The following is an 11,374-nucleotide window of genomic DNA, read 5'->3' on the forward strand; positions in this document are numbered from 1 at the left end:
ATATAAGAAATCGAGGGCTGAAATCAAGAAGAGGACAGAAAATGCTTCACGACTTCAGAAGAAAGCAAAGAAAGCAGGGAAAAACTCTGAACTTAACAAGGTCAGCATTGATACTTGCGTTGCCTTTAGGATAGCCATGCAGCAGCAGCCTTGTCGTTAATTCATGTCATTCACGTTCAGGTAACGCTAATTAAAGCCAAACCTACAGGTGTTGGAGTCCACCGTGCAAGACCTGCGAGCAAGATATTGCGCTCTGGAGGAGGTGGAGCGATCGGCTGTGCGTCTTGCCCTCACAGAGGAACGGGCGCGATACTGCGCCTTCGCCAACGCTCTCAGACCTGTATTGGTGAGTCACGCTGCCTTCGTAACTACGTACTAAAATTGTCATTCGTTGTGATGAATAGCTGACCATAATCAAGACTTTTGCTTCTGATATTATTTTCCTCTGCAGGTGGAGGAAGTGGGATTGGTGAGTGAGTTGGGTCACCTACAAGAGGTCATGACCCAGCTTGAGAAGCACTCTGCTGATCCCCATATCTTACCACCAGCAAGTGAACAGGTATAGTGCCAGTGTTCCTTGAAACAAAAGATTTTGAGAATAACGTCACTAGCATAATAATATTTTTCAACATGTGAACCTAAAACTGTTTCTAGATTAACAGTATGAAGTTTAGACTTATACATTTCTTGACAGAAAAAATGTACATGCCCCTGTTTGATATGAGCCTGATATACTAAGTAATGCTCCTGTTTTGCAGGTTTTGCTGGACATCAAGGGTGGTGACACACAGTGGTCATGGCAAACCCCACCTTCCTCCCCTTCCTCCTTAGGATCCCGCAAGTCCTCCATGTGCTCCATATCCTCCATTAATTCCTCTTCATCCTCTTCCACCCACTCCCCATCCCATCACACAAGGACACGCTCTGTGAGCCAGGTTAGTGGAGCACTTGTGTGGAAGTAGTTTGCAGTTGGCATTTCCAGTAGATTTGTACAATTTATATGTTATATTTTGTTGCATAACATTCCACAGTTTTTGTCCCCATTGTCAAGCAAGGTATGAAAGGAAGGTGAGATTAATGTTTTCTTTGGAATAAGATTTACAGTCCTCAGCCTGAGTCTGTCAGAAATATTGTAGGTAAGTACATGCATTCATTAGGGCACTTCATTGAAAATATATTCAGAAAGACAACTTTTTCTTTCCTTGATTAGGCAAGATATTCCCATCTCTAGATTTGTAGCAAAATTGGTTTATCCTTGTATGCATTCACTTGATCTTTTGAATATGGTTGTCTGTCTCTTTTTACTTTTTTTATACTTATCTTGCCTGAAAGGAATATGTAATCAGGTTAGCCGCAGTTTGAAGAATTTAGAGATAATCAGGTTTAGTTTGCAGCAGAATCTTCATTGCTCTGAAGTGAAGTAACTTCAGCTTCATGTAAGTGTGAGTATCTGGTTGTGTCCCTTCCTTTTCATCAGTTGAAAACAAAACAGAACTTTGGGTTTGGCTTTGTATCTTTCATTTATATTTACTGTTATTTTTGTTCCTTGTAGTTTCTTCTTATATAGATTGAAATTCAAGCACATTTTGTAGCATTCCTATTCCAGAACTTGTAGAAACTGTCTTTTCAAGAAAGTTGCATATTTGATATATTATTTCTAGTACACTATTATTTGTTTTAAATAGAATTTGGTTTAAAAGTTTATGAAACACTTCACTGTAGTATTTTCTAATATTTATTTATTTTATATTTCATATGATATAGTATTATCTTAATTTTTTCCTATTTTGAACACGCAAGTAATTCTATATCACATTATTTTTATTTAACTTAGATTTCATAGGAATCTTTTTGCACTATTTTTAAGTTGATTAACTTTTTTCTTAATCTATCCCTTTTTTTTATATCTTTTTACTATTTCAACTCAGTTCTTTTTTGTGTGGTAGTAGTGTGTTATGTTATTGTCTCTAGGGTACAAGGCTGGTGAGTGTGTCATCGCAGGACTCCGGCTTTACCTCGCAGGATACGCTCTGCCATCCCCCCCACCCACACATCTCTGCCAGCCTCCAGGTAGACACTTAGATGTGCTGATTATAGCCTTATTTGAAGAAGGGTATGATTCAATGGCATCTTGGGAAATTGATGAAATCTACACTTCACTCATTTTTCACATAACCTACAGTCATTATTAGTGCTTTGTAAGCCATATTAATTCAGTAAAATATTAGATGAGACTAACTATTGTTTGCTGTAGGATTTATTCCCTAGTAATGCCTTCACTTACTGAAAAACTGTAAAGATTTTAAAGAAAGTGATTTTGGTTATTTCATGGAATAATAAAAAGAACACCTCTTTTTTCAAAATTTGCATATAAACATTCTAATATTTGAACAATGTGACTGAACTTTATTTTAATATTCATAGCTGGCAAGACTACACAGGGTGAATATTGATTGTTATACAAGCTGTTACAAGTCTTTTCTTGTGCATCTAGAATTTGAAAGTGTTGACATTGCTATGATGATGCATTGTGACAGCATGTTTAATGAAATCTCACTGTAATTTCCTATTGGCTGCGAGAATTGTTAAACTCTGTTTTTGTACACGGCATTTTAGTTAATTTGGAATGGTTATGTTTTTCTTCACTACAGTATTTGTATGCCTTCAGTTTTGCAGTAATTAAGACGGAATAGCTATTTTTTTCCGTTTCCGTTAGCACCTCTTATTATTTTTGGTTTGTTTGTTTGTTTGTTTAATTGCATATATACACACTGACAAACTTGTTTGCTCATTTTCTTAGATATGAATCTAGATAATTCAAAGCTACCATAGGACTGCTTGAAATGTTTCTAGAATATAAGTGTGTTTTGTTTGTATTTGTCATGCACAATTGCATATTTTCAGATGAAATATGTAATTGTTATTAAAGGTTTGTGTAATATGTGCACATTATGAAGCATTAGTTACATCAAGTATCCTGGATATATTTATAAACATATATTTTAGTGTATGGGAATAGAAATCACATGATTTGGCTTAATGATTCACATGTTGATAAGCATACTTTATTACAGTCAGACATTCATGTCTTATGTTTGTCTTTCTCTAAACATGTTAATATGAATGCAAAAACAATCAGTATCCAGAGAATCTTGATGTAAAAATATATTTGCAGGCATCAGGGTTGTCTGAACAGTCATGTGGTTCAGAAAACAGCACCCCCTCGCCTGCAACATCTACAGCTACATGGCCAAACCTGACTGATCCAGCACTGCATCACAAGACAACACCACCACTAGTAGACAGGCCACATACTATTTCATCAGGTATGGCTTTATCATACAAATTATTTTCATATGATCTCTATTTATCAAGTTACATTTCACAGAGTATGATGGTAGTAATTATAGAAACATGCCTGCATTAAATAGCTCATTTACTATTTCTGTCAGAGGAACAACTATGGTTCAGTTTGATAAATGATTGATCATATGATACAAGTAATTAATTATACATTTTTTCCAGCTTATGAGAAGGGGCGGGACAGGCCTCCTCTCACTGTGTACACATTTCAGCCACCAGAAGGTCGAAGTGGACAAGTGTCTCCACAAATCTGTTCTCAGCCATGTAGTCCTGTTTGTCTTGAGGTAAATGTAATGTGATAAATTTTCTCTATCTTTTTGTATGTAAAATTGCAATAAAAATGAAAATGCTTTACCATAAATCCTGTCAATTAATATTCAGTGAGCAAGCATTTTTATAATATTCTAATCACACACAGCTGGAAAGTGGGTGTGTAAGTCCTTTGGTTGGTCACACAGCTACTATCTCACGGCGATCATCTCGAACATCATTGCATCATAATCTTTCTTCCTCCAGCCAGGAGAGTCTTACAGCTACAGTAAGGTTCCACAATTTGTCCCTGATATTGTTTTTCTTTCCTAAATTTTAGAAATTATTACTTATATAGTGGTTAATTCATTTTATTGATCATATAGAATATGTGTAAGATATATGTATCAAATATAAATCATTGCTAAACAAAAAAGATGTCTAGATCTTTATTAGAAAAGAAATAAATTCAGTTGAAACAGAAAGAGTGCTGTAAGGCCATGACTTTAGCAGCTGTAATAGAATGTAAAAGCCTTACTAAAGTAGAAATCAGGGAGAAAAAGGTCTGCAGTATTACCCAAAGTTGGTCCATTTGATCTCAGTTTGGCTCTTAGAATCCTTGACACAATCACAGCACTTAAGACAAACATTATAGATACCTTAATACATTAAAGGGAAGAAATATTCACCAGTAACTGTGCCACACACACATACAGGGAACCAGGGCACAAAAAACAGTTTGTGCTACATGTCAAGACTGGGCTGACTCAGACATGATTAAAACATATTTCAAAGTTTATTTTGAATCCTAAACCAGTAACAGGTAACAGTCAGCAGATGCAATTAGCACATTAAACCATATCTGCTTCCTATATGGTTCACCCAAAGGTGAATATTCAATAAAATTACTTAAGATGAATGAAGATTATCAAAAAAGAAAGTAAGAATATTTGACTGAGTGAATTAAATTTTGTGTTATATTCAAGGGTTAATGGCATTAAAACATAAATCACTGACACATAATCAAAACTCCTGGCTCATCCCTTGCTAATCTAAGATAATGGTAAGGTTCCCAAATTGAAATTGCTAATCAAAAGAACACTAAAGTTAGGGCCTCACTACATAAAGAAACACAAAGATAAAACATCATTCATGATTTATGTTAATAAATCTTTGGATTCACTGAAAAGTAAGAGTAATTATTATGCAGAATATCTTAAGTACAGTGTACTATATTTACCAACCCTGCAAGATGGAATAATGTTTGATACATCTATATGTTACATATTTTACAAGAAAGTATTATTCTTACTTTATATTTTTTTAATCACAGGGCAAGCCTAAACCTCCTGTGCCAAATCGCTGCTCATCACTGGAAAGGCCAGCTGTTCCTGATAAGAAACCTAGCATTCGAACTCAGCAACAACAGCCTGTTACACCAACACAGTCACAACAGAAACCACAGGTAACACAGCCACAGACTCAGGCACAATTGCAGCAGCCAACATCCCAGTATGGAGTATCAAAGATGTTACCAATGGTTCCAGACTTCAACAGGGCAGCTCCAGACATGAGTAAGTAAATACATTACAGATAATTATATACACAGTAAGAAATGTTTTCTTGGGTCATTCAGTTTTCAGTTTAGCAGTTATGCACTACTGATCTGTCTTCTATAAATAAACACTGCTGTTATATAGGGAAGCACATGCTTCTTTCATATAGTCATTCTTAGATTCTCCTAAACTTTCTGATATTTGGGGTTATCTCAGTGCTACTAGTATGATTGCATAAAAAAAAAAATTGCTTCCAGTTGTACCTCAGCCTGTGTACAGCAATATGGCTGAACTGTGTACTGGCAGCAGTGGTAAGGTTTCTGATGAGGTGACAGAAAGCGATGGATTATCTCATGCTTCTCTCGGATCAAGTGGCTATGGGTCTCAACTACAGGATGAAGCTGCAGGTTCAGATGGTGAGGGGGCAATTAAGTTGTTTCTTTGCATGTGCTAAATTTTTGCATGGAATTACTGCTATGTTTTTTGTTCTAATTGTTTCTGCATTTGTGTTCTCTGTGTTGTTATCATGTATGTAATAATAATAATTAATGTTTTATTCATCCAAGTTTAGATTCCTAATTTGCAGTTCATAAACCAGTTTATATATAAGTTTTAGAGGGACTTAATTATTGATGAATTATAGAGTAAAGCAGTTTTGATATTTCACATTTTATTTACTGAAGGAGAGAGCTTTTTTTACATACACAAAACAGTTTTGTACATTTTTTTCTTTTCTAATTACATCAGCTCTACAAGTGTATATGGTCATTTTTCATTTTAGAGGTATTCACTCATAATTCATACTGGTAATCATTCTCTCAAATATGATATAATCCATCTGTTGCAAGCCATATGATTTGGATGTTTCAGAAGTCATTATATCTGAACAGCTCCATATTCCTGTTTCTCCTGTAGAAAATTTACACACATATATATGCTCCATGCATGTGCACATTCACCTTGATAATAAGATGTAAATGGAAAAGAATATCACTCTTAATGAAGCTTATGTAATTCTATGGTAGAATTTGCTATATGAATTTAATAATGTTAATTTACCATAACATTACATTGGTTCTTATTAATATTTGCAGTTCTTATTTACACTTAGGCCTACAAGTCTCTAGAGCATTAGATTTCTTCTTATAGTTCCAAGAGGCACACTGAAAAGGTGTTTAGGTGAATTAGTGTCTGCAGTCTAGTGGAAATGGGTGAAGAGTTATTCAGATTTAAAATAGATATGTTGATGTCATCAGTTGATAGCTTATCATTAATTTTGATGTTGAGTGCATAAAGCATGTGTTGTCCTTAATGAGTAAGCAGACTTACAGGCTATTTAATATCAAGATATTGTATTGTTCATTACCATTGGTGTCTGCATGTACTCCTTGTGCCTATTAACAGCTGTAGCTTAAAATCTAAATAAAATTTTCATGTACCCTTTTTGCATTTTAGAAGTGTTTTGACTTTTGCTTTTACAATTTCAAATATTCCTGGTTGTAGAGTATGATGCAAGCAAGTACTGCACACTTCGTCGGTACTCTGACCAGCCTCAGCTCCATTATCAGCCAGGGAGGGTTGTCCTTCGCAGGCACCTCTCCCAGTCAGGTAGTCAAATGTACCAGTTCTTGTTTGTAGTATTTTCATATGTCATAATCTCCTTTTTTAATTAGTTAGCATATGCTATATAGCAAGTGTTATATACTAAGATATATTGATGAGCATAATTAAAATTGGACATGTTAGAGAAGTACAATTTATGTGATCTTTCACATTATTTTACATTTAATAAGATGATCTTTGATAAGATATGTAATAGTAGAATGAAAATAGAATACAGCATACTGTTGAAAAGGAATGCTAAATAAGCTTAGAGTAAAGAATCTATACTAAAATTTCTTCTTAAAGGTTTCAAATGAAAAATCATTGAGCATTCTTTTAGTTTTGTTCTCACTTATTATTGATGATTATTAATGATGTTACATACTAAATGAAAAAAATATTTTATGAAAAGTTACATTTCCTCTCTATTTTCAGGTACCGGTTCACCACGTACAGGAACTTTACGTAGGTCAGGCTCTCATGGCCAGAAGCCCCCGCCTCCTGTACGTCGAACACCATCCATATCTACCATCAGTACATCGACACCACTGGTTAATTCCTTAACAAGTTTAAATACTTCATCCTCAAGCACAAGTCTAAACAACTCCCCTGTACATTTAACTTCATCAGCAAGTAATCTGAGTAACTGCAGTAGTGTAAATGGTAGTATTGGTAATGGTGGAAGTGCAAGCCCCAGTCAGAGCAGTAGTAATGGAAGTCCACTACAACGTACAGATAGTGAATCAAGCACCCCGGTTGGCTCTTTAGAGAATCTTCCTCCTCCTCCTGCTTTCTTACTTGAAGATGCTACAGAAGAATCCACTTCTGCCCCAGATCCTGATCTGACAACACCAGAAGGTATAAGATACATTTGCGATCCATTTGGGCCCCCAGCACCTATTCAAGACAAGTGCTTACAACAGCGTGCAATGACAGTTAGTGACACAGTAAAAAATTTGCAGGAAAGCCAGCATCAGCCTCCATCACCTGTAACACATCGTCGCTCTCAGTCTCTCCGTTGTAATCAACCTGCTTACAAAGCTGTTCACCTTTTAGAAGAACGAAGAGTTTCCTTAGAAGATGCAAGAGCATCACTTATGACTACACTTAATGCAAAACTTGCTGCACAGATCAGTGGTCAGCAAGTACTTCCTAATAAACAAGCTCAGAAGCAGACACGAGAAGGTAGTCAGTCTCCCAGAATGAGTCGATCTCGCCTGGGGTCAGTTCAGGAAGGTATGACCATGGAAAGCCCTTATCATTCCCCAACACATCGTCAGGCAAGTAGCAGACAAGATCAGATTTATACTTTTAAACAACAACAACAACAACAACAGATGCAGCCACAGTCATTATATCAGCATTCAACATTCAACCAGCCTAATTTACATTACATGCAACAGGCTCTGTCACAGCAAACATATGCTTATGATGATGGCCATGGTAATGTGTGCCAGCCAGGACCAGTAATAAACAAAGATCCAAATCAACAAGCATTCCTTCAAACACTTAATGAAAAATTATCCCAAAGGTCACCTGGCATAGAGGGGAGTGTATCTCCAGGGTCTCCTCGTCTCCGTCCTAGAAAGGCTCCTGTACCCAACCCCAAACCTCAGCCTAATGGCACTGCTGCTGGAGTTCAGTTGCAGCGATCAGGTTCAGGTGCCAGTGAAAAGGCCTCTAAAGTGCGTCAGTGGATTGCAAGCAAAACTTCAAGCAGTGAAAAAAAGACGAGTGCTGAGCTAGCTGCTCTACGTGAATCACTGCATGATCAAATCAAACAAGGAACATCACTTAAGCGTGTCAAACATGTTGCTGATAGATCAGCACCACAAGTTTCTTGACTTAACGTGGCATTACTTGTCAAAAAGTTTGAAATGCTAGAATATCGCAGAAAAAAAGAAATTCTTGACTGTGTGCGAGTGTTGCCAAAGAAGCTTGAAGTTATTATGCCTGATACACAAATTTAGGTGCAAATTCTTACGTTTTGCTTAACTGTTTAATAATATATTTTATTCAGATCTTAAAAGAGAATGGTAGAACTTTATATGGTATATATAAAAGGTGAAATTCATTAATGATAATAAATATAAGTAGAAAGATGTTGTCAACTGGAATAAATGTTGTAAAAGGAGTATTTCACATATAATCACACATGTTAAGTCTGCTTTTGGAAATGTTTTTTCAAGTCTTGGTGTCATAGACTAAAAAGGTAAAACTGTGTTTAGTAATTCCAATGAGGTGTTGTATTACGTAATCAACTGAATAATAAGATTTACTTGAAGAGTTGGTACAAAATGTCTGTACTATGAACTTGAAAGCACATAAAATTCTTCCTTTTGATGTGCAGGAAACTGATATCTTTTGGTATTTGTATGCCTTACTTATGTTGTGTATGTGTATACATAAGTTTGTGTGCATTCATGAGAGAAAGAGAGATAATGACAGAAACAGTGAATAAAGCAAGAGTACATGTGTACATACAGTTGTCATTGTGTGTGTATGTGTGTATATAAAGAAAAGTAAACTATTTACTTGAATGTCATTATTGGTAGTTCATGAACAAATAGGGATGGCTGCAGAAAAATTACCATTTATGTTCACAGCATATTACACAGTCACAGAGACAAGTATATTCAATATCATATATATACAGAATGGTTCAGTTTGTAAATGTTATTTGGAAAACTATGCAATTCTTAAAAATGCAGATTTGGTAAGGAAAAGGATGCATTTTGATATTACACTATTTTTCTCTTGGAATTTACGAATGAGGGCAAAGTATTTTTCATCAGATGGAAGTCATTATTATTACTTTTTAATAATAACAATAATAATAATAATAATAATATTAATATTAATAATATTAATAAAAGTAACAACAACAATAGTAATAGTAATCAGTCCACCATAGAACTAAGCTTGCTTTATTGTATATTATATTAGCTCCTAAAATCATACTCCTTAATAGTACTAATCACATTTCTTTAAGGTATGATAAAGATTGCATTATATTTTCTATGTTTGAATACTTAAGTAACTTTGTGAAATTGCACACATTTACTTTAAAGCTGTGGCTATAACACATAAAGATACCAGATGTAAAGAAATGATCTTACCAACTTTGGCATGTGGTGTGATCATATTTTGACATTTAACACAAAAACGCCGGGGATGGCATGTACATGCTTGCCATGCCCACTGTGAGTTTAATTTATTAACTCTTTTTACGCAAGTACTAAGTCATCAATGAGCCAGTTAGAGTACTACCTGTCTCACCTGTTTACCCTTTTCCTTGATTTTCAAAAATATTTTCTGGTATCTAATATTGCTGTTAGTAATGTCAATAACACTATAATAATTATAATGTCTATAATAAAAATAACAGCATCACTATTGATAGCATTAGTAAACAAACGTTTTACCTGCAAATTCAAGGAAAGGTGAAATCAGGTGAGGTCACAAAGTCCACTAATTGACTCCTTTGTAGCTAAGCACTTGCAGAGCGATCTAAGTGCAGAGACATTTACAAAACAATACTATAGTGAACACAACATTTCTGAAAGCTAAGAAATTAGAATCAGAGATGATAATGCATCTTTGTTACCCAGACATATCCAGACATATTCTAAAACAGCCAATAGCTTATTATTAAAGAAAGAAATCCCAATATTTAGAATAAAATTTCCGTTTGAAGATTTTTTTTTTCTTTCTTTTCTTTTCTTTTCTTTTTTTCTTTACTTTCTTTTTCCCCCAGTTACTTATTTTGGGTAAAAGTTAGTAAATTATCATTCATTCTACCAGTATGTTTGGTTATCGTTTTCTTGCCATTCATTTTCATGGTACAGAACAATGGAATGTAATTAAGATATGTAGATACTGAACTGTAACAACTCCAACTCTAGTCACATATACAGTCTGAAGAAGATAAAAGAAGTCCTAAAATTTAAATGTTAGGTAATGTGCATGAGAGTTTCCATTGTATTTTCTTGTATATATCAGAGGACATATCATATTACGTAGCTACAGAAGAAAAATATTATATGTATTGTATTTACATAAATGTAACTTTAAAATTAGCATTAATAATAATCTTTGCAGTGATTTCTTATATCTTATGTGGGCCATTATTGAAAGAGAAATCTAATTGGAGATAAAAAATCCTTTTGCATGGAAAGTAAATTAAAATATTTCAACTCTTGGACATCACTTATTTCTCCACTGCTCCATAGTGATTACTATGGCATTAAGTTTGTTTGGAGGCACAAATTGTTTCTTTTGCAGATGAGAAGTAAGTTACTTCAACTTGTGATCCTTTGAAAATACTGATTTCAAAGAATATGATAGTGAAGTGATTGATGATTTCGACAGAGTTTTTTGAATGAAAAATGTGTCTTTGTCATAAGCACTCTCAAATGGGTTATTTTCTATATAACAGAGAATAATTTTTTTTGAAGTTTCATTCATATCTCATAATGCGGCAGTCTCAAACTATCACTATCATAGCAAATGTCAGGTGTGTTAGTGCCTTTCCTTTTTCAGTGCTCATTGCGTCCATAAGAATCAAATGCTCTTAATCCAGTGTTTCATATGGAGGAGAGTTT

The 11,374-nt window shown here is 34.7% G+C and overlaps 1 protein-coding gene across 1 annotated transcript in view; it reads left to right on the forward strand.

Moving 5' to 3' along the window:
* Positions 1-10,158, forward strand: part of LOC119573901 — a 16,090-nt gene extending 5,932 nt beyond the window's left edge. Inside the window, exons 4-15 of the mRNA XM_037921005.1 lie at positions 1-100; positions 209-346; positions 452-559; positions 759-935; positions 1,972-2,070; positions 3,176-3,326; positions 3,526-3,647; positions 3,782-3,901; positions 4,946-5,186; positions 5,426-5,584; positions 6,672-6,776; positions 7,206-10,158. The exon at positions 1-100 is cut by the window's left edge and continues 1 nt beyond it. Of these exons, the coding sequence (XP_037776933.1) occupies positions 1-100; positions 209-346; positions 452-559; positions 759-935; positions 1,972-2,070; positions 3,176-3,326; positions 3,526-3,647; positions 3,782-3,901; positions 4,946-5,186; positions 5,426-5,584; positions 6,672-6,776; positions 7,206-8,614 (2,929 nt within the window). The 3' untranslated portion in view covers positions 8,615-10,158. The remainder of the gene's footprint in view (positions 101-208; positions 347-451; positions 560-758; positions 936-1,971; positions 2,071-3,175; positions 3,327-3,525; positions 3,648-3,781; positions 3,902-4,945; positions 5,187-5,425; positions 5,585-6,671; positions 6,777-7,205) is intronic.
* Positions 10,159-11,374: the final 1,216 nt, after the last annotated feature.

The sequence above is a fragment of the Penaeus monodon genome, chromosome 6 (genome assembly GCF_015228065.2).
Source record: "Penaeus monodon isolate SGIC_2016 chromosome 6, NSTDA_Pmon_1, whole genome shotgun sequence".
Classification (NCBI taxonomy): Eukaryota; Metazoa; Arthropoda; class Malacostraca; order Decapoda; family Penaeidae; genus Penaeus; species Penaeus monodon.